Genomic DNA, 24,484 nt, shown 5'->3' with positions numbered 1-24,484 from the left:
TTTTTGTCATTGTTTTGAAAATGTTGGCAGAAGAATTAGCCGCAGTCCCGTTAGTAGTTTGCCTTACTACTCCCGTTCAAGTCAACAAATTGTTTAACAAAACAACCGAAACCGCTAAAATCGACTACTTAGTTGCCATGACAAGCAAGCATTCCTCATGTGAGATCTTTGTGTCAGTTTAAGGTTAGACGCTGTTTCAGCAACAAAAAAAGCCAATGCAGAAGCGCATTATTAATTTTGAAAAAATTGTAGTCTTCGGAAGATATTCTGTAAAGTTTGGCTTCATTCAACTTCAGATAAAAATCAATTTTTACTAAGGATTATTACTAAAACTTCAACCCCTAAAGCCTCAGCCGCACACAAAAAAAAATGTTTTTGCCAACTGGGAATGCAATGCGTAGTCGGGAGTCAAGTCCCACATATCGGAACAAACTATGTAAGCAATTGTAACTCTCCGTTTTATGAAGACGCAAACCACCTTAATATCAATGATGCTGCATTGATTAGTTAAGCCAATGAAACCATTAAGCCTACTGATCGACCTGTAAGGATCTAAAATTAACTATGTACTCTTATCTCCACTATAATCTTGCAACTTCAAAGTGGAAGTACTCAAAATTTGTTTTTATACATGGTGTATTTCGATTACGATAGATGAACAGCACCTCGTAAATCATTTTAGATAGGGTACTTGTTGCATGGACTATTAAAATAGTTCTGCTGCTAATACTACAACAAAACTTGTCGCAAAGGTTATGTTAAATGACACAGACAGGTTCGTGGACACTTTTATATCCCACCTTTTTTCAAGCTTTGACTACCTTCAGAGAATTTACAAAGGTCTTAAATCAGTTTTCATAAACTCATCTCAGTCTAACAAAGGGGCTGACCAAGGATCGAGGAAGGGGACAGGAAAAGAGATATTGACAATGTTTTTTTTAATATTGACAGGTTTCCATAAATATAGGTGAAAAATGTCTGAAAGTAAAATTTACGCAGGTCAGGGGGTTCCCACTGTTCCCAGGACCTCCCAAATGTATCTGTGGAAATAATGTACTTTACAAGTTTAATTTAGAATACTTTGCTTATTGTAAAACTTTGGGAAGAAATATAAACAAATTAAATCTAGTACCAGACCTTAGGAATCCAACCTTTTTTAGCCATTCCAATACCTCGACCAGTTCGCGCAAGGAATCGAAGCGCTGCTTTCTAAATGTCAAAATGTGGTCATCATCAGCTTACATAGGAGCTTGATAAAAGACTTTTCATTTCACTGCTTTTATGAACTTTTTAATGATTAGCTCACTAACAGAATTACCCTTAATCAGACTATTACCAACAGTGACTTTTTATTTAAGTTCCCAGGGTACTCTCCATGCGGCAAATGACTATAGTATAACCATAACTTCGGATTACGTCAGTATCTGTCAAGCTCTTGCAATTAATTAGCATAATCCCATATTAAAAAAAAAAATAAAAAAATACTAGACTCCAAAGGTAGGATAAACAATAGTAGGAGAGCTGAAATAACTTCAATTTCCCATGGATGGCACCGGTGGTAAGTCCAATACAGAAAATTTTGACAATTTTGAGGGATTTTTGTGTAAATAAAAATTAAAGTAATAATTTTAGTCGGCATATATATGACAATAAGACCCCTAGATATCACTTGAGATATCGTTATTTGTTGCAAGTGACATAAGGTAGGGGTTTTATTTATAACTGAGCCTTGTTTGTAGAATACCTTCTTTCACAAAATCTTCGTCTAGAATAACTTTATCGAAAATAAACTATAGTGTTTGAAATATTCCAGTGAAACTAAACACTTTAATTTCTTTTCCCTTTTTTGTAAGATTGTTAGAGGTTTTGTAAGCAAACATGCCTTCTCTTTGATATATTTCCATTCTTTTTTTTATTAGACTTTTGCTTCTTGAAGGTCACCGGCATTTTTATTATGGATTAGAGTGTGTAGAATGTTCTACTGGGAGATGAAAATACGTTAAGCTTTCAAAAAAAGATTTCCACGTGTTGTTTTGCTCTTTTCACTGCTTTAAATTTCATACAAAAGAGCCAATGAAGATGTTTCATTCTTTCTATTGGCTCAAAATTTAACGAGTATAAACGGGTAAATACAACAATAGGTTAAAAAGATGGGGTTATCAGGTTTTCCGTTTTGTCGTAACAAAAATTTGTCTGAGAAATGAATTAATATAATTAAAGCACACTTTTAAAACGAAAAAATAATATAATGACATTTTTATTTCTTTTTTCTTTGCAATCAGATATGGGTCTATCTACAGTATTCGTTCTGCTTCCACACTCGAATTTTCCCAAATCTTGATGAAAAAAAGGTTTTACTTATAGACACACTGTTTTGTAGCAAAGAGCATTAAGCAGGGACCCATCGATAACCCCTTCCTTTCATTATGAGTACCGACCCGTGTGTGATATTTGAACTATTAGGATAGTGCATTGTAATGTAAATTTAGGGATAAATAGACATGATCAGCGTACGAAAATCTCCGAAAACCGAGGTCAAAATCGCAATCTTCTAATTACGTTTCTATTGAGCATTACGGCTTATAAGCTCATGATTAATCACGTGCAAACTGTAATTACAACAGTTTGCCACGCCTCAATAGCGAAACTTCATTATAGCATTCCAGGGCAACAAATAATATTCAGACTGTCATCAACTTCATCATCTTTGTTTCATGACGAACCTATATAATAACAATTATTTACTAAATGCGCATCAATACTATATTTTGTGAAGTTTTGTTTACGCTTTTCAGAGGCAGGATTGCCATGAAAGTAATAAAGTGAACTTTACGAATTATTTAAATTCAAATATTATGCGCTCGTGAGTCCAATAAAACTTACTTCAATGCGACGAAGGACAACCCTTAAATGAAGAGAAGGAGCGTGCCTGGAAATAAATATCCGTGTTTCTGTCCAAATAAGAATATTTAAACGGCAGAGCCAACTTATGTTTATTCTAAAATTGTGACTGGCCACCGTTAGGATATGGAAATCGTCCATTTTCTGGCAAACAAGAAGGAACAGTTTATGCACCTTCGATGTTGGGGCATTTTTTTTAACCAGCCCACAGGATGACGTGGAAAGTCAATCCCCAAAGAACGCCCCAACTTTTTACCTAGCGTTATGCGTTACTCACTTTGAAGTTAACTTGCACCGGTTTCAAATAACCTTAAAACGTTTTTGTTTTTGCTCAAGCCCAATTGATATCGACTCAGTGACCGTATCTCTATTTTGTATATCGTTTAGCTTAGTACTGAAGTTCTTCGTGGAGATGAAGATTTCTAAGAAGTTTTGTAAAGTATGGTTTCCTGGGAAAATATTAGGTTCAGGCCTGGGGTTGTAGAGGTTTACATTATTAAAGGATAATGACAAATTGACGCTGGTCACTCTTAGAATCGATATATGATCTACCGGAACCGTTTTTCTTTCATATGATGTTGTAAAGCCTGTTATTGCAGTCAAGTGAATTTTAATTTCATGGATAAATTTTACATCATACCAAATGTGTTTTTTGGAACGTAATTCTTTTATTTTAGTGCATTAATAAGAAACTAAATATTTATACAACTATTTTCAAACAGTTCGTGGTAACGAACTGTAAGTAAGGAGCGACCCGGCTCAATGGTAACCGAAACTGCAGAAAACGGAATTTTGATACCAGTAGATAAATCAAAAGAATCAGGTTTTAATGCTGATTTTAAATATATAAGTTTCATCAAGTTTAGTCCTACCTATCAAAAGTTGCGCGCCTGAGAAAATTTGGTTGATTTTCGAAAAAGGGGGAAAAACCTCCTAAAAGTTATAGAACCTTAATGAAAATCACACCATCATATTCAGCGTATCAGAGAACACTATTGCGGAGGTTTCGAGCTCCTATCTACAAAAATGTGGAATTTTGCATTTTTTGCCAAAAGAAAGATCGCGGATGCGTGTTTGTTTGTTTGTTTTTTTCCCAGGGGTGATCGTATCGATCCAGTGGTCTTAGAATATCTTGGGAGGGCTCATTCGAACGGAAATTAACGGAAATTAAAAGTTCTAGTGCTATTTTTAAGTGACCAAAAAAATGGAGGGCAACTAGGCCCTCTCTAACGCTCATTTTTTTCCCAAAGTCATCTGATCAAAATTTTGAGATAGCCATTTAGTTCAGCATGGTCAAACAAACCATGATGATGTCCTTTAGGATGATTTAATTCCCCGAAGTCCCTGGGGGTAGGGCTGACAGTTAGGAATCTTACCCAATGTTAACGTATAGTATTGGTTATTGGGAAGTATACAGACGTTTTCAGAGGGGATTTTTTGTGGTAGTGGGGGTGGTTTGGGGGTTATGTGGGAGGATCTTACCATGAAGGAAGTTTTCATGGGAGAAGGGACATTGCTATGAAGGGGGTGCCGGATTTCCCAGCATTATTTAAATAAAGATCAGAAATTATATATAAAAAAAACAAGTTTTTTAACTGAAAGTAAGGAGCAACATCAAAAGTTAAAACGACAGAAAACATTACGTATATGATTGGGTTCATCCCCTAGTTCTTTAAGCCAAAGATTATTTAGTACTTTCATAAGAGCTATTTATTCTAATTAACGGCATTTGTGATTAAGGGTCATTTTTACAGAATTGGAACAAAATTCGAACTTTAGCTTAAAGAGCAAGGTATTGACTAGGGGGCGAACCCTCTAATATACGTATTAAAAATATAAGAATATAGAGGTTCGTTACGTAAGTTAATTCGTAAGTTACGTATATTTATTACAAATAAAAACGTTCGTAAATAAAATTAAACAGGTTTCAAGAAAGCCATTTAACCAAATAAATGTAAAATTAATATTCAATTTTTTTTTTTAATTATTCATGTATGATGAGCCAAAATCAAAACCTGTATTAATTCAAAAACGTTCAAAAATTAAATAAAAATACAAGTTTGTTTTAGCTGAAAGTAAGGAAAGACATTAAAACTTAAAACGAACAGAAATTATTCCGTATATGAAAGGGGCTATCCCCTCCTCAACGCCTCGTTCTTTACGCTAAAGTTTGACTATTTCTCACAACTCTATTTTTTTTAAACAATGAAAAACTTTAGCGTATAAGGTTGTTTAAAAAAAACAAACGAACAGAAAATATTACATATATGATTGGGTTCACCCCCTAGTCAATACCTCGCTCTTTAAGCCAAAGATTTTTTAGTACTTTCATACGAGCTATTTATTATAATTAAGGGCCTTTGTGATTAAGCGGTCATTTTTAAAGAATTGGAACAAAATTCGAACTTTAGCTTAAAGAGCAAGGTACTAGGGTGCGAAACCCCTTATATACGTATTAAAAATATATGAATATAGAAGTTCGTTTCGTAAGTTAATTCGTAAGCTACGTGTATTTATTACTAATAAAAGCTTTTGTAAATAAAATTAAACAAGTTTCGAGAAAGCCATTTAACCAAATAAAAGTAAATTAATATGCAAATTTGGTTTTAATTATTCATGTACGGTGAGCCAAGATCAAAACCTGCATTTATTCAAAAACGTTCAAAAATTAAATAAAAAAAACAAATTTTTTAAACTGAAAGTAAGGAGCGACATTAAAACTTCAAACAGAAATTATTCCGTATATGAAAGGGGCTGTCCCCTCCTCAACGTCTCGCTCTTTACGCTAAAGTTTGACTCTGTCTCACAACTTTATTTTTTAAAACAATAAAAAACTTCTTCGTAAAGAGCGAGGCGTTGAGGAGGGGACAGCCCCTTTCATATACGGAATAATTTCTGTTCGTTTTAAGTTTTAATGTCGCTCCTTACTTTCAATTTAAAAAACTTGTTTTTTTTATTTAATAAATGCCTTAAAGGGCGATTGATTATATATGTCTTGCTAAAGATTACTTTAAAAGTGATACAGCTTGTCATTATAAAACCACAGAGTAAAATTAATGATAATATTGCCGATGTCTCTTGAAGTAGGCCTACTGTCTTGAAGGTACATATTTGGAATGAGAAACAAGAGATACGACGAGTATGGAATCCATAAACGCTCAGTGTGAGGGTTGAAACCCCCAGCAAAACTGATTGATCCAATCAATCTTCCTTCTCATATACAGGATAGTTTCTAATTGTCCAAAGTTTTAGTACTGCTCTTTACTTACACTTGAAATATTTGTTCCTTGGCTAAAATTATATTAGCATGTATTAATATATGTAAGATCAATGTAAATATGATGGTAGCTATCACCTTGATAAGCCCGACTCTTTCCACTAAGATTTAGCTTTTGTTTAGCGATGCTTCGAGAAACAACTCATAAGGTGAAATTTGCTTTTCAAAATAAAAGGAAGACTTCCAGAATAAGAAAATCAGACTTACCCCATTTTTCCACTTAAGTTTGGGGTTTTATCCCATTGCATTTATACCTGAAACTAATGTTTCTGACATAAAAGTGGAGCTTTTCCCAAACGGCATAAGATAACACTTCATCCAGTCTTAACCCATGATTATGTATACCTTAAGTAAGCCCCCTTCTGCCCATAAGAAATGTGTTGGAATCCCCTCTAATAGAAAGGTTTTAGAAAGGTATTTAGAAAGGTTGAACTTTACTTACACTTTTTCTTACGATCTTTTCAATACAGGGATAACGTAAGTGTTAGGAAGATACAACCCTCTTCTCTTCTCTACCCCCACTATTTCCATTCAAGTAAAAAATTGGTATAGTACTTCTTGGAGAATGAAAATTATCTTACAAAGGGCACCACTTTAAAAATATCTCGTTCTTGGGGACGTGAAAAGTCATAATTTCCATGTTTTTCACTGTAATTTCTTTAAAGAAATCTGATTTATAAGGGTGTCCCAACTCCTCCTCCTTCTGTCCACGCATGCATATGAATATAATATTTCATCTTATTCTTTAAATATTTCTGCAACGAGAGGTTTACCGTCATTTCGCAGTAAGCATATCGCTGACCTATTTCAAAAACGTCCCTAAGAAGAAAATGTCTAAGGGCTTTACTCTCTCACCTTCTCCCTCCTTCCAAATTTATCAAAATGCCCTATAGCTGACAACTATAAATTTTAAGCTTAAAGGACTCTTTTTGAGGCTTCAAACCCTCTCCCATTCACAAACGACCTACTGACCTTCCTCCCTAATAGCTGCTGATGAACTGTACATTACTTTACATAATTTTATGAACTTCAAGCGAATCAAATCTGTCAAATGATGATTTAATTACCTAAATTAACCGTTTATTTTAAACGGGCTGAATCTGTTGTTAGGAATAAAAAAGCCAGTGGGTGCCACAATGCCTTCTGTCCTTAAAAGACAATTCAAATAATTGCTCATAATTTGGAATTTAATGGCTATATAAGAATTTTTCCTCGACAACATTAGGGCTCTCTTTGGGTCAAAACTGTTGCATCATACCAGACAATGGAACAAAACACCACTTTGCTGCGGTGCGATCCTTTTGTGACATAAAATTAGCACTAGAAATTTTCTTTGAAATGAGACCCCTCATGATATTATAGGGCGACTGCTTCGATAAGACCACGCCTGAAAAAAAAAAAAAAAACACGCATCCAGGACCACCCGTCTCGGGAAAAAATACACATTTTTATAGCTAACTTTTCATGAAGATCCATCCCCTTTTTGTGGAGGGGTTGATCATCTTCTCTCTAATATAATAAACATTTGGAATCACCCTTAAAAGCAGATTATTTGGCAATATTTGAAAAAAGTATTTTTTTTCACAAAAGTTTCGTAGATTGCAAAATATTTTGGTTCTCTTGTATATTGATCTTCTAATGGAGAGAAGTCAGCTTGCAAAATTTTCTAGTGTCATTCATGGGGTTTAAAAGTTGCTAAAACGTTCTTGTGCATATAACTTAGTTTGCATTTAAATATTTATATAGAAAAAATTAAATCGGTTCGAGGGACATACACAAAATAGCATGCTTGAATTTTGTGCAAAATAAATAATACTGTGGATATTGCGAGTTTCCTCATTTTCTGAGCGGTCGCTTGTTTCTCTCAGCAACTTTAATATATTTGTTTACACTTTTTTGTTCTTTTTTTTTGTTTTTTTTTTCATTTTTGAGGGCAAAAGACCCAGCACATAACTATTGAATTAAATTCCTTAAAACAAAATTATAATTGAACTATTATTCAAAACAGGAATCTACCCTTAAACTATAAACATTCCACCCTTCTAAGTCTGTGTCTTGAAGTTCCAGACAGGAAAAGTTTCAACTTAACACCCTCAGTCGTTCTCGAATAGTAGGTGTCTTATTTAGTTTTAAAGCAACATTTAGTTTTAACGCATAATGGGCCAATTATATAATTATGGGGGACTGACATACCCAATATCCCAAGAGACGTAGTTACTGGACCGTTCTACTATGCTAAACAAAATGACTGTCTAAAATTTTGACTGGATGTGTTTTGAAAATGAATGGGCTCGGGAGGAGGGCTGCTTGTCCTCCAATCTCTTTTGACTCTTAAAAATGATACTAGAACGTTTTGATTTAGTTCAAGATTCACCTGAATATTCATTGAAACTTTCACCCTAATACTATTAGCTGGCATGGTAGCAATAGTAGTAATACCATTATTACAAATATGCATATAGAGCCTTTTATTTCTACAAGATCCCTTTCAATACACGCTGAAAGTTTAACCTTAATGCCATGAACCGTTCCTGAAACATTTCTGATACGTCCTCTTAACAACCTGTGTGGGCATAGTTTGTTTCAATTTAATTCCATATAGTTTCAATTATTCCCCAAATTTTTTGCCTTAATACCCTCAGTTAAGTAGCAGCAGTAGTAGTAGTAGTAGCAGAATTAATAGTAGAAGCCTTAGCTTTAATGGCAGTAGTAGTAGTAGTAGAAGTAGAAATGATAGTATCAGCAGTAGTAGTAGGAATAGAAGCAGTAGCAATAGGGTGCAAATATTTCCTTTTGGTTAGTTAAACATCCCTCACAACAAGCCCTATTACTTTCAACTTCACACACAAAACTGTTCCTAAGATATCGCAGATCAAGGACAAAGCTCCTAAGGTACAGTGACTCGGGAACTTAATCATAGTCAGTTAGTTCTTTTAGTTAGGTACAGAGGGTTTCCAGTATGAAAAGAATTCTGTTTTATAACTTTAAGCCATTGGATTAACCTAGTCCAAATGATTAGGTTCTCATATCCAATTATACGTTTGAAAGGTGGGAAATTTCAGCTTCATTTGTAAATCTCAGCCATATCGTAAATTCTTTTCTAATTGCAACGTGGTGAGCTTCACAGCCCCAGCTAACCCTTGTAATTAAGAAAGATTCAGCAACCTATAAATGGGTAAGACTCTGATCCCAGTTTTGATCATTAGCACAACCAGAATGAGTTGCTGATTTTTAGAGCAAGTCTGCTGTTTTATTCACGCTTGTTTTCTTCTTAATCATCAGAGTCGAAGCAGAATCCTTTAATATAACCTATTAAAGTGCCATGTGTCTCCAACGTATTTGTTCTAGGTCACTTTGCGCATACTGGAGGGTCGTAAAAACTTGGGAGAGGGCTAATTTTATTGAAAATTTAAACTTCTAGTGCTGCTCTTAAGGGTCATAACCAATCAAAGCCGAAAACTGTTCTCCCCCTCTCCGTACTTTTCCCCCTCCACCTCTCTGTCTCCTTCTCCTTGGCAGGAGATGATGATTTTGAGTCGTAGAAACTTAGCTAAAGATGGTTGAATTGTCCAATATTTGTACCTTCAGAGAGAACAAAACCTCACAGCTGTGAGGTTTTGAGACAAAACGTCTCCAAAGTAAACAACTGATACATTCTTCATAAACCTATCAAAAAGTTCGTGGTAATAAAGGGTAAGTAAGGAGCGACCCGGCTCAATAGTAACCAAAACTCTAAAAAACGGAATTTTGATACCAACAGATACATGAAAAAAACCAGATTTTTATGCTGATTTCAAATATATAAGTTTCATCAAGTTCTGATGAAATCAGAACTTCATCATTTCTGAGAAAATTTGTCTTACTTTTGAAAAAAGGGAGAAACACCCCTTAAAAGTCATAAAATTTTAATGGAAATCACACCATCAGTTTCAGCATATCAGAGAATCCTACTATAGAAGTTTCAAGCTCCTATCTGCAAAGATGTGGAATTTTGTATTTTTTTTCCAGAAGAAGGATCATAGATGCATGTTTATTTGTTTTTTTTTCCCCAGGGTGATCGTATCGACCCAGTGGTCCTAGACCTAGAATATCGCGGGAGGGCTCATTCGAAAGGAAATTAAAAGTTCTAGTGCCCTTCTAAATGACCAAAATAATGGAGGGCAACTAGGCCCCTTCCCACGCTAACTTTTTTCCCTAAGTCAACCGATCAAAATTTTGAGATAGCTATTTTGTTCAGCATGGTTGAAAAATACAGTAACTATGTCTTTGAGGATGACTTAATCCCCCATAGTCCCCGGGGGAAGGTCTGCAAGTTTTGAACTTTACCCAATGTTTAAATATAGTATTGGTTATTGGGAGGTATACAGAAGTTTTCAGGGGGATTTTTTCTAGTAGTTGGGGAGGGGGGTTGATCGGGAGTTACGTGGGAGGATCTTTTCATGGAGTAATTTTTCATGGTGGAAAGGACATTGCTATGAAGGCGGCACCGGATTTCCCAGCATTATTTAAAAAACGATCAAAAATAAAATAAAAAAAAATTTCAACTGAAAGTAAGGAGCAACCTCAAAACTTAAAACGAACAGAAATTATTGTGTATATGATTGGGTTCGCCCCCTAGTCATTACCTTTCTCTTTACGCTAAAGTTTTTTTTGTACTTTTATCAGAGCTTTTTATTCTAATTAACGGTCTTTGCGATTAAGGGCTCATTCTTAAGGAATTGAAAGACAATTTGAACTTTTGCGTAAAGAACGAGGTATTGACTAGGGGGCGAATCCCTAATATACGTAATAAAAATATACGAATATAGAAGTTCGTTACGTAAGTTAATTTGTAATAAGTTACGTCAGAACAAAATTTCGAGACAGCCATTTAGCCAAAAAAAAAGTAAAATTAACATAAAAATTTCCTTTTAATTATTCATGAACGGTGAGCCAAAATCAAAGCAGGATTAATTCAAAAACTTTCAGAAATTAAATAAAAAAACACGTTTTTTTTTAACTGAAAGTAAGGAGCGACATTAAAATTAAAACGAACAGAAATTAATCCGTATATGAAAGGGTCTATCCCCTCCTCAACGCCTCGCTCTTTACGCTAAAGTTTGACTCTGTCTCACAACTTTATTTTTTTAAACAATAAAAAACTTTAGCGTAAAGAGCGAAACGTTGAGGAGAAGACAGCCCCTTTCATATACGGATAAATTTCTGTTCTTTTTAAGTTTTAATGTCACTCCTTACTTTCAGTTAAAAAAAAATTGTTTTTCTTTAATTTTAGAAGAAAAGTTGGGCACGTTACACCTCACTGAAGACAGAGTCATGATGGAAATTCAAAGCTTATAATTTGTGGTAAAAGCTGGGTCCTCCTAGACCTTCCCGTCTGTTGCTAGCGTTTTAGTAAAAAGAAAGGCCCGTCGTACTTTGTTTAATTCGGAGTCGTACAATGATTTTCAATGTGCCGCATCCTTTCTGTATCATTGCAACTAATTTGATATAGAATTGCGCAAGGACTTCCACCTAGTATTAGTGCAGGCGTAGAGTAGACCTGTGGTTCCTATAGTACCTTTCTGCTTGTCTCTACGACTACTAACTTTTTAGCAGAAACCGGCATGTTGTATTTCATTTGAGCCAGCAACATTGAGTGCAAGGGATTGAGCCAGAACTGCCCCCTTGTCAATTTTATCGAAGAAGGGTGGGAATGTGGCACATTGTTTGGGCCTGAACCGTGAAAAAATATGTGATTTGTGTTCGGGGCAAAAAAAGTTGGCCTTTTACCCCTCCAACATCATCCCAACCAATACATTTTCAGCAGAAAGATGGGTAAGTTTTCATTTCATTGGTCGACATGAAAATTTTGGCGCTAGTACCTTTGGCCAATGCCCCCCCTCTCCCAGACCAGAAACAGTATTAGCTTTTAAACCATTTTATTGGTTTTAAGTTTTTATAGTCATTTATATTTGTATATTTACATTATTCTCTGTTTTTTTTTGTTTTTTTGTGATACCCAAATGCTGCTGATACCTGAGGTCTAAGCTGCAATTGTGTGTCGTTTGTTTATTGGGCAAGGCCCTTTTTGCTCTGGCTAAGTTTTCAGCGAATAGTCAATTGATGTTTTAGCATTTGGTAGAATATTATTTTACTCTTTGATGTTCTTGTTATTTTTTCTTTTTCTGTAGGTTAATAAATTTTGTTTTGTTCATAATGACCAAGTAAAGCCCAGTTCAAGGCAAGTATGACCAAAGAGAATGGAAAAGCTTCTCTGAGTCTTCTTGATAAACTTCTCAGAAAAGTTTCTTAGAAACCTTCTAAGATTTATAGCTATTTCACATGGGGAAATGGGGATAAATTCAATGAGTGATGATTAGTAAGTATTTTTTTCTGTTTTAAGGGGCTTATTTTCAATAGAACCCAGCCAATAGAAAGTAAGCATATGTGAGCTATACAAAAACTGACAGGTAACAGAAAGGCTTACTGGTAACATAATTTTTATTTCTTTACCCTCCCCTATATCTTCAATTACCAAAAAAAGACCTATATACTGCAGTTTAGGGTAAGCCAAAAAAGGGAGCAAAATCAACGACAGTAAAATTAAACAAAAAAAATAACCTTAAAGAAATTTAACTATTGAGGGTATGAGCAAAATTAACTGCAAAAAGTGTAGCCTATTTAGAGTTAACTTTGGGCCAAGCATTTGATCGTGTATTGGCGACTAAACTCTTTGAAAGTACCCATTCTTTTGATGAAGATTTCGCTTCCATAAAAATAACATTAAATTTGCATCAACATAATTGTAAATTTTTTGGCTTTTAAGGCCTTTTTTTAATTTGTAAAAAAAAAATTACCTGTTTTGAAGAAATGGTAGGCTTTTTTTTATTAAAATTACAGTGGCTATCATGCTAATAATTTAACAGCAGAAGTAATACACAAATAGATTGTTTCAAAAATAGAAAAAGGTGCAAGTCAACTGATCAGAATGAAAAAAAAGTTGATGGTAGGGAGCATATTAACTATGATAAAAATGGATATGCTTTTTACATATACATACACAATACGCCCCCAGCCTCTAAAACAGCTTTGTATTATTGCTATAAACAACATTGCCAACTCTGTGCTTTGAGAGGGGGACACCATCCCGCAGGGCAAAAATAAAAAAAAAAACGAAAGAAACTACTGATTAAATTTGGATTATCTTAACACCTACACAGGAACAGCCCCAAAGGTCACCCCGTCTACGCATTGAATATTAAATCGCCTTAAACGTCTACGCATTTAAGAGTCTCATAATTGCTAAGGACATGTTGTTATAAAGCATATTTTCATGTTGCAAATACAAGAAATAATATCAGTATTTTGGTATAAAGAGTACTTACATGCAACTGTTAGGGTAGCATTGTTGGATCTAGCAATGCCAGCGACATTCCTAGCAATACACCAGTACACTCCATTATCACTTTCTCGTCTTCCATGAATGACCTTTAGAAAGAAAAGGGCTCCACCAGGCAGTAGTATTCTATGGCTAAATGAAAAAAGATGGGTATAAATATAAAATCACCACATTCTTTTTATCCTTATTACTTATTCCAATTTTTATGCTCAGTGGTTGCCTATTCCCCCTTTTTCTCCCCTGTCTGAAGTGATTGTTAGTATATGAACAGAAGAGGATATATATTTTAAAATTAAAATCACGATGTGTTGTGTTCTAAACAAGGTAAAGAATTCTTAAAAAAAAAATAGTGATTGGTTCCTAATACCTTCAAGCAAGGATCGTAAAATCTTTCTGAGAGTGGGCCGAATTAAAGTGAAGACTACGTCCCAAAAATAATTCATGTCGTAGTATTGAGTCACAGCATAGGTACCTGTATAGTAATGAGCGTTCCTACCTTCTCCATTAAAACGAAAAAAAAAAATGGAACACAGCATGTTTCGCACATTTCTTCTTGGCTCCTCCTTTACGCATGCGCGATAACAAATTTATATACCTTTGCTATGCTTTGATACGCTATTAGGAAACTAATCAATAGTTCAGTGCCCTGCCCTGCCCACCGTCCCTTAGTAGCGCTGTGATGTGTCTCATTTCTTATATAAATTAAATAAAAAAACAAGTTTTTTTAACTGAAAGTAAGGAGCGACATTAAAACTTAAAACGAACAGAAATTATTCCGTATATGAAAGGGGCTGTCCCCTCCTCAACGCCTCGCTCTTTGCGCTAAAGTTCTTTATTGTTTAAAAAAAAGAATTTTGAGAAAGTCAAATTTTAGTGTAAAGAGCGAGGCGTTGAGGCGGAGACAACCTCTTTAATATACGGAATAATTTCTGTTCATTTTAGTTTTTAATTTTGCTCCTTTCTTTATGTTGAAAAAAACTTTTTTTTTTTATTTAATTTTTGAACGTTTTTTAATAAATTCAGTTTTTTATATTGGCTCACCTTACATGAATAATTAAAACAAAATTTCATATTAATTTACTTTTATTTGGTTAAATGGCTTTCTCGAAACTTGTTTCATTTTATTTACGAACGTTTTTATTAGTAATAAATATACGTAACTGACGAATTAATTTACGTAACAAACTTCTCTATTCATATATTTTTAATACGTATATTAGGGGGTTCGACCTTGCTCTTTAAGCGAAAGTTCGAATTTTGTTCCAATTCTTTAAAACTGACCGCTTAATCACAAAGGCCGTTAATTAGAATAAATAGCTCTTATGAAAGTACTAAAAAATCTCTGGCTTAAAGAGTGAGGTATTGGCTAGGGGGTGAACCCAATCATATATTTAATATTTTCTGTTCGTTTAAAGTTTTGATGTTGCTGCTGTTGCAGTTGAAAAACTTGTTTTTTTTTATATTTAATTTCGGATCTTTTTTTAAATAATGCTGGGAAGTCCGGCGTCCCCTTCATAGCAATGTCCATTCCCCCACGAAAACTTCCTTCATTGAAAGATCCTCCCACATAACCCCTGACTCACCCCCCCCCCACTACCAGGAAAAATCTCCCCTGAAAACGTCTGTACTGTATACTTCCCAATAACCAATACTATATGTTAACATTGGGTAAAGTTCATAACTTTCAGCCCTCCCCCCGGGAACTTTGGGGGATTAAGTCATCCTAAAATACATACTTATAATATTTTCGAACCTGCTGAAAAAAATGGCTATCTCAAAATTTTGATCAGGTGACTTTGGGAAAAAAGTGAGCGTGGGAGGGGGCCTAGTTGCCCTCCATTTTTTGGTCACTTAAAAAGCGCACTAGAACTTTTAATTTCCATTCCAATGAGCCCTCTCACAATATTCTAGGACCACTGGGTCGATACGATCGGCCCTGGGAAAAAAACAAATAAACACGCACCCGTGATCTTTCTTCTGGCAAAAAATGCAAAATTCCACATTTTTGCAGATACGAGCTTCAAACCTCTAAAATAGGGTTCTCTGATACGCGGAATATGATGGTGTGATTTTCATTAAGGTTCTATAGATTTTAGGGGGTCTTTCCCCTTTTTTTCGAAAATCAGCCAAATTTTCTAAGGCACGTAAATTAGAACAAAATTTGATGTAAGTTTGATATTTCAAATCAACATTAAAATGTGATTCTTTTGATGTATCTATTTGTATCAAAATACCGTTTTCTAGAGTTTTGGTTACCATTGATCCGGGTCCGAATAACCAATATACTGTATGTTAAACATTGGGTAAAGTTCATAACTTTCAGCCCTCCCCCTGGGGGCTTCGAGGGATTAAGTCATCCTAAAAGACATAGCCATAATATTTTCGACCATGCTGAAAAAAATGGCTATCTCAAAATTTTGATCGGGTGACTTTGGGGAAAAAATGAGTGTGGGAGGGGGCCTAGTTGCCCTCCATTTTTTGGTCACTTAAAAAGGGCACTAGAACTTTTAATTTTCGTTCCAATGAGCCCTCCTACGATATTCTAGGACCACTGGGTCAATACGATCACCCCTGGGAAAAAAAAATGAAAAAAAAAAATAAACACGCATCCGTGATCTTTCTTCTGGCAAAAAATGGAAAATTCCACATTTTTGTAGATAGGAGCTTGAAAACTCTACAGTACGGTTCTCTGACACGCTGAATATGATGGTGTGATTTTCATTAAGATTCTATAACTTTTAGGGGTCTTTCTCCCTTTTTTTGAAAATCAGCCAAATTTTCTCATGCACGTAACTTTTGATAGGTAAAACTAAACTTGATGAAACTTATACATTTAAAATCAACATTAAATTCTGATTCGTTTCATGCATCTATTGGTATAAAAATTCCGTTTTTTATAGTTTTGGTTACCATTGAGCCGGGTCGCTCCTTACTTACAGTTCGTTACCACGAACTGTTTGATTTTCATGACTGTATACACTTAGCCTGTGGTATTGAGTGGAATTTCAAAATTTCAATTTTTATATGGTTATTTATATCTAAAACTAAATTAAATTGAAGCTACTCCAGTTGCAACTGCTATTTGTATGCAAGAATAATTATGCCCAGAGTAAGACCCCTCACAAAAGAGAGTTGGTGCAAATTAGTGACACTACTTGCAACTAACAACGACGGCCACCGATCGATTAGCACTAAAACATGGACCATAGCTCGATCGTCTTATTAATATTTTCTTTCCTGTAGAGGCCACTTGTATAATATTTGTTTCTAAAAAAGAATAAAAAGAAAATATGCCAACATAATTGCTTGTTAGGGCAAGATTAAAGGTTGTAACGTGCAAATCCATTCATTAGACTATAGCTCGGATACACTGAAGAAAGACCTAAATCAAAATTTGCGCCGTAATACCGATTTTTGTTATTCCTACTGCTAGGAACGAAAAATATTCGGAAGAGGAAGAAGTGGTGAGTGGAGACCCGATATAAGCAGAGTAAAGGGAATAGGAGGACATGTAATGACCTGGGGAAGACAAACCTCTCTTAGACTTATATTATGCTGCTTATTAGCATCCCATATGAAATATTAGCAAAATGAACGGCTTTTTGGAGGTTTTGAGGGTTCAGAGTGCAAAAATAGATTTAAAAATTAATGTTAAAAAGATTAAGTCGCTCAGACTGGGAATGAATGAAGGCGAAGATATGATGATCGATAACGAGAAGATTGATCAAGTTGACAGCTTCCCTGCGTAGGTAGTACTTAGTTAGTAAGGGCAGTGGGTGCTGCGAAGACGTTGAAAGTGGGATAGCCCAGGCCCAGGGTGTTTGTTTCACATTTTGAAAGAATCTGGCAAAATAGGAAGATAGGAGTGCGAACCAAAATTAGGATATTAGAATCTACAGTGGTCAAGTATGGTTCTGAAGTGTGGGTGCTCCGAAAGACTGAGTAGGGTTTTCTAGATATTTTCCAGAGAAATTGCATACGGATTGTTTCGGATACGTGATTAACTCACCGTATCTCAAACAGTAGGTTCTAATATAAGTGTGATTCGATCCAGCTAGGGCTATATTGAAAGGAAGGTTGAAACGGCAAGGAAACGTTCTGCGGATGAAGGATTACAAATTGCCCTGTCGACTAAATCGACAGGAAAGATCGTCCTGTCGACTAAAAATCTACGGCCAAATGAAAAGCAGCTCATCCCCGAATGGGGTGGGAGGATGTCGTAGGGAAAGATTTGAGGGAAATGGGAACTTCTTGGGAGGGTGTAAAGACGGAGGCTTTGAATAGATTGGGATGGAGGATGAGCGTGTGTAGGTATGTTGACCTCAAGCAGATTTATGCTGCACTAAGGGGTTAATAGTGATCGTGGTAATTTCAGTCGAAAGGATATTTTTTCATGTTTGGGGTTTCAGGCACGTCCATAGGTAGGACGGCCCATTCCCCAAAATCTTCAAAACCTTACGAGCCTGCTCTAGTTTATCATGTTTTGAGTGTAATGTGACTGTTTTCTTATTTCTTTTTTTTAAGTTGAGATAGCAATTAAACATCAATGATAAGAAAGGTCCAAGAAGAAATGATTTAGAGCATCATTTAATTTCCTTCTTTCTTTTTATTTCCCAATTCGCTTATTTTCTCAATATAGTTGTATATTTCATTTTTATTTTGTAAATCCTTTCTTAATATCTTAGTTGATGAATCTTAAAATCATGTCTTGGCAGGTATACTTTCAAAGAATTATTATAGTTGAGTCGCAAATACAAAAAGAGCTGTCTAAATAATCACTTGTCATTTGCACATTTCCACAAGAAAAGTTTGTATGGCTGACAATGAGAACAAGTGGAAAAAGAAGGCGCCAAGTTTTTCCTTTATATTTTCTCTTTTTTCTCATCGGTAGGGTGTCTTAAGGCCTAATTTGGTAAGCGATACCAGAAACATGCATTTCCTTGATTAGAAAGCCATCACTCCAGTTACAAGAAACACAAATGATAAGGGTGAGAGAAACTCAAAAGAATATAAGAGTGAGTACACACGAGCTAAGAGGAGCAATTCAATGTGTTGGCTCAAGTTTGTTTCAAAATCCAGTGAGGGAATCTGAAAATATCGGAAATAATCAAACAGTTCGTGGTAACGAACTGTAAGTAAGGAGCGACCCGGCTCAATGGTAACCGAAAATCTAGAAAACTGGTTTTCGATACCAATAGATATATCAAAAGAATAAGATTTCAATGCTAATTTCAAATATATAATTTTCATCAATTTTAGTAATGCCAATTAAAAGTTACGCACCTGAGAAAATTTGGCTGATTTTCAAGATAGGCGGGAACACCCCCTAGAATTATAAAACCTTAATGAAAATCGCACCATCATATTCAGCATATCAGAGAACCCTACTATAGAGGTTACAAGCTCCTATCTACAAAAATATGGAATTTTACATTTTTATCCAGAAGAAAGATCACGGATGCGTGTTTATTTGTTTGTTTTTTTTGTTTTTTTTTTTTCCCAGGGGTGATCGCATCGATCCAGTGGTCCTAGAATATCGTGGAAGGGTTCATTCGAACGGAAATTAAAAGTTCTAGTGCCCTTTTTAAGTGACCAAATAAAATGGAGGGCAACTAGGCCCCCTCACACGCTTATTTTTTTCTCAAAGTCACCCGATCACAATTTTGAGATAGCCATTTTGTTCAGCATGGTCGAAAATATGATAAATATGTCTTTTAGGATGACTTAATCTCCCGAAGTTCCCAGAGGGAGGGCTAAAAGTTATGAACTTTACCCAATGTTAACATATAGTATTGGTTATTGGGAAGTATACAGAAGTTTTCGGGAGGTTTTTTCTGGTAGTGGGAGGGAGGGGTGGGTCGGTGGTTATGTTGGAGGATCTGTTCATGAAGGAAGTTTTCATGGGGGAAGGCAAATTGCCATGAAGGGGGCGCCGGACTTGCCAGCATTATTTATTGGTTATTGGAAAGTATACAACCATTTTCAGGAAGGATTTTTTCTGGAGGGGGGGGGGCTAGAGGAGGGGTTACTCCGGAGAATATTTCCGTGGAGGATGTTTCTTTGGGGTAAGGGAAAGTTCTATGAAGGGGGCGCCGGATTTCCAAGCATTATTTAAAAAACGATCAGAAATTAAATAAAAAAACAAGTTTTTTCAACTGAAATGTAAGAAGGAATATTAGAACTTAAAACGAACAGAAATTATAACGTATGTGAGGGGGTTATCCCCCAAGTTACTACCTCGCTCATTAAGCAAAAGTTTTTTTAGTGCTTTCAAAAGAGCTATCTATTCTAATTAAACGGCCTTTGTGATTCAGGAGTTTGTGAATCAAATTTTTTTTTAACTTTTAACGTAAAGAGCGTGGTATTGACTAAGGGGAGAACCGCCTCTTATACGTAATAACATATATGTAATAAAAAAAAAACAATAAAAAAACAAGCGATACGGCTCAATAGTAATCGAAACTTTTAAAAACGGAATTTTGATGTCAATAAATGTATCAAAAGAATGTGTTTATAATGCTGATTCTAAATACATAAATTTTATTAAGTTTAGTTTTACTCATCAAAGGCTACGAGCCTGAGAAAATTTACTCGATTTTTAAAGAGGGAGGAAACATCCCCTACAAGTGAATGAATTTTAATGAAAATCACACCGTCAGATTCAGCGTATCAGAAAACCCTATTACATAGGTTTCAAGCTCATATCTGCAAAAATCTGCAACTTTGTATTTTTGCCAGAAGAAAAATATACGAATATAGAAGTTACTTACGTAAGTTAATTTTTAAAGACATCCATTTAGCAAAAGAAAAGTAAAATTTTTATGCAAATAAAAGCTGCATTAACTAAAAAACGATCAGAAATTAAATATAAAAAAAAACAAGTTTTTTAAACTGAAAGTAAGGAGCGACATTAAAACTTAAAACGAACTGAAATTATTCCGTATATGAAAGGGGCTGTCCCCTCCTCAACGCCTCGCTCTTTACGCTAAAGTTTGACTCTGTCTCACAACTTTATGTTTTTAAACAATAAAAAACTTTAGCGTAAAGAGCGAGGCGTTGAGGAGGACAGCCCTTTCATATACGGAATAATTTCTGTTCGTTTTAAGTTTTAATGTCGCTCCTTACTTTCAGTTTAAAAAACTTGTTTTTTTTTATTTAATAACTAATAGGAATTGAACAAAGATAAAGATTTTGGACCACCCATTTGATAGATAAAGACGAAAAAGTTGTGTAGCATTTATCTCAAACATGAGAAATATTTGTTTGGGCAACAACCGATATTGGTGCGTTAAACGTACACTTTTATATACTAATGAGAGACGAAACCCGCCAGACTGGTTATTCTCAAGAGACCGCTATTCAGAAATGGAATGCAAAGAGTAGTTTTCATGGCGTTTACGATATTTAAACTGTCGTTTTTTTTAGGTTTATGGGGGGGGCAGGTACCAAGGTTAGGTTAGGTTAGGTTACGTATTTCATATATGGTATTCTCTACCCCCCCCCCCCCCTAATGTGCAAATATATAGCCCATATTTGTTTTTAAACTATTATATATTCATCCTATTTGATTTTATTTCATTAGCATTAACCAAACTTGACTTTTTAGAAGTGTCCGTATAATGCACCAGTACCCAACGACCTTGGTAGAGTTACGAATATTACGGAAAAGTTCCTGACTTTTCGTCATCCTTGAGTACCTCTTCAAGGATTGAATCTATTTAAAATTATTATTAAAATGTCCGCATTGAGTTAGACCATTTCGTTGTATATCTTCGTGTTATATCTTCGCTCGCTTGTTTTTCACTGTCATTCTCTACCGCTCTTGGTCTTGCATAGATTTGGCAGGAAATGAATATATGTTATATTCCATATTCCTAAACATGATTTCGCAATTAAGAATGAACTGATATATTGTTTTAAGAATTGATCATTCCCCCAAACATATTCAATCAAAACTTTGAGATAGCAATTGTGTTCAGCGTAGTTGATTTCCAGATAGAAAATATATTTTTGAGGAGGACACTCCCCCACAACCCTCAGAACAAGGGTTTTAAGTTATGGTCTGGGGGCATATAAGGTTTTTATAGAAGGCGTTGTCGTAGAAACTTCAAAACAGGCTCATTCGATTGGAAATTCAAATGGCGAGTGCCCTTTTTAATAGTCGAAAGTGATTGGAGGGCCACTAGCCCCCCCCCCCTCCACGCCCATCATTCCCCCAAACACATCCAATCAAAATTTTGAGAAAGCTATTTTGTTGAGCGTAATTGATTTCCAGATAGAAAATATGTTTTTGAGGAGGACACTCCCCCACAACCCTCAAGGCAAGGGTTTTAAGTTATACCCTGGGACAAAAATCACCACAAACAAGAGTTTGGGTATGACCTCCTTCTCTCACTGTAAAAGTCTAAAACCTACTGCGTCATTGGCGTTTTACTGAAAACTATATGCGTCTTGAACAGTCTTGGAAAGTATAAAACACATCAAATCGAATATAGTCTGCCGTAACGAAAGCAGAAGACTCTGAAACAATAGTTCTTGGCAACGACACTGACCTTCTGATTCTAATCTTGTATCACCTCCCGCCTAATGCAAAAACACTTTACTTCGAATCGTCAACGAACGCAAAAGAAGCGATAACACGGGTCTGGTGTCTCAACGAAATTAAAAAAAAAAAGGGGGAAGCATCCAGGCAACTTCTGGTAGGGCATGCATTCTTGCGATATGACACGACCTCACGAGTTTTTGGACTTGGAAAGCTGGTTGTGCTAACTCTTTTGAAGAAGAGCGAAGTGTTCAAAAAAAAAATGCGAAGTGTTTCTGGATGAATCATCGTCTAAAGATGAAATTGTGAAAGCGGGTGAATATCTTCTCCTCAGCTTGTATAAAGCACGACCAAACGAAGATCTCACTAAGTTTCGACATCGAATTTTCTTGGAAAAAGTTTCTTCGTCAAATACTACGGCGTTTGTTAAGCCTGAAAGGCTTCCGCCAACCGAAGCTGCAGCTTCATTCCACTCCCAGCGAGTGCGCCTCCAGGTATCCCGTTGGAAAGGGGAACCAGCTGACCTCGACCCGGCTGACTGGGGTTGGGTCCTCAGAGACCATAAATACTCACCTGTGATGACCGATTTGTTGCCCGCACCTCAGACTCTTTTGAGTGTCGTGAGATGCAACTGTAAGACAGGCTGCGAGAAATCGCGATGCAGCTGCAAGAAAAATGGATTAGCGTGTACGTTCGCGTGCGGAGAATGTCAGGGTATCAACTGTTTGAACAGAGACAACGAGATTGTCGAAGACGAGGATCTCGACTAGTGACGTCAATGCTGTGTTTTTCAAGTCAACTCTACTGCCTTAAAAAGTGCAGATTTTACCTATAGTTACTGAAGTTCTTTTTTTAGTTTTTTATTCAACGATATTGCCTTCAAAAGTACAAATTTTACCTATAATAGCTGAAGTTTTATACTGTGATCACTACCAAGCGGTTGTTTTCTTTATGTTTAGTAATTCAAATGGTTGTGAGAAATGTCTGTGATTCAAGAAAGTAAAAGTTTGATACTTAAGCGAGTTATTTTGTCCATAGGCCTACTTATTAGCCATTAGCAGCTGGCTCAGGAGTCAGGCTTCCCTTCCCCACTTCCGTTATTTCCTCCAGTTTTGTTCGGTTTTCATGGTTCTCGTTTTCTTTCCTTCATTTTAGGTGTCAGTTTCGTGATCAGCAGATAGGAAAACCCCAGAAAACACATTTCAAACTTATTTCTACCCCTGACTTCAATTGTCCCTTTTCTTCCCCTCTTTCCCACTTTTTCCCCGTTATGGTGGGGCTCATGTTCTTTATTTCATTTTAGATGTCAGCTTCGGGATCAGCAGATAGAAAGACCCCAGAAAACATATTTCAAAGTGCTTTCTACCCCTACCCTGTATTTTTAAATTTTTTCCCCTCTTCCCCCCGTTTTCCGTAGTGCTTTTATTCTATACTGAATTTTAGATGTCAGTTTCATGATCAGCGTATGGGAAAGCCCCAGAAAACTCACTTTGAACTATTTTTTGGGTATGTTCGGCATTTTTCCCAATTTCCCCCGCATTTCCCCCTTTTCCCCTGTTTTTTGGGTACTCGCCCCACTCGGATTTATGGGGACTTTTAGTATGTTGTACAGAATTTTTTTGTGATCATTCTGGTACCATTTTCGTTTATATTGCAATTTTGTCCGGGTCAAACCCTAAAACTCCTGGACTAATAGTTGATGTATAATGACGCTAATTGTTGAAAGATCCATCAGTTAAAGAATTTATTTCACTATAATTGTATTTTTATTTTCAATACTGTAAAAACTGGATTAGAAAATATTTGTAATATGATCCGTTTTCAGTTAAGCGCCAATGACGCAGCTGGCTTTTGGTTTTTATTTACAGTTAGGAAAGGAGGCAGTATCCAAACACTTGTTTGTAGGGAAACTATATTCGTCTTTAACAACTTTAAAAAGGGCTAATAAATTAGTTTTTTAATAAGCTAATAAGCTAAAAATTAAAGCTATTAAATAAAGTTTTTCTTTGAAAAACTTATTTTTCAGAAAGTTTTTTCTAATTAATACATATCAAAGTTTACACGCTGCAACCTGCATACCGGGGTTTCGATTAACACAGGCCAGTTGGAAAAAATTTGAGATAGGCTACAGCGGTAAACTTTGACTTGTGGAGGAAAAGTTTAAATAAAGTGACGACTTACCTACTGATTTTCGATTTATAGAGGTAATTTTCACTCTAAAAGTCACTCCAACTTATAGATGTAAAATATAACCACAAAATTATTTCGAGTTATGCATGGTTTTTTGTTCGACATGGACATGCTTTTCTAAGGGGATTGAAACTAATTGAAGATATCGAGGATTTGGAGTTATCCAGGTTCGACTTATCAAGAGTTGACTGTACTA

At 35.6% G+C, this 24,484-nt stretch overlaps 1 protein-coding gene across 1 annotated transcript in view; it reads right to left on the bottom strand.

Annotated features, from left to right (window-relative positions):
• Positions 1-24,484, bottom strand: part of LOC148954033 (roundabout homolog 2-like) — a 218,984-nt gene that overhangs the window by 165,373 nt on the left and 29,127 nt on the right. Inside the window, exon 3 of the mRNA XM_089086894.1 lies at positions 13,543-13,688. Within this exon, the coding sequence (XP_088943020.1) occupies positions 13,543-13,688 (146 nt within the window). The remainder of the gene's footprint in view (positions 1-13,542; positions 13,689-24,484) is intronic.

The sequence above is a fragment of the Artemia sp. Qi Xiang Cuo genome, chromosome 3 (assembly GCF_049724085.1).
Source record: "Artemia sp. Qi Xiang Cuo chromosome 3, ASM4972408v1, whole genome shotgun sequence".
In the NCBI taxonomy this organism is placed as follows: Eukaryota; Metazoa; Arthropoda; class Branchiopoda; order Anostraca; family Artemiidae; genus Artemia; species Artemia sp. Qi Xiang Cuo.
The sequence above is the reverse complement of the archived record's forward strand: the minus strand, read 5'-3'. Positions and strand labels throughout refer to the sequence as shown.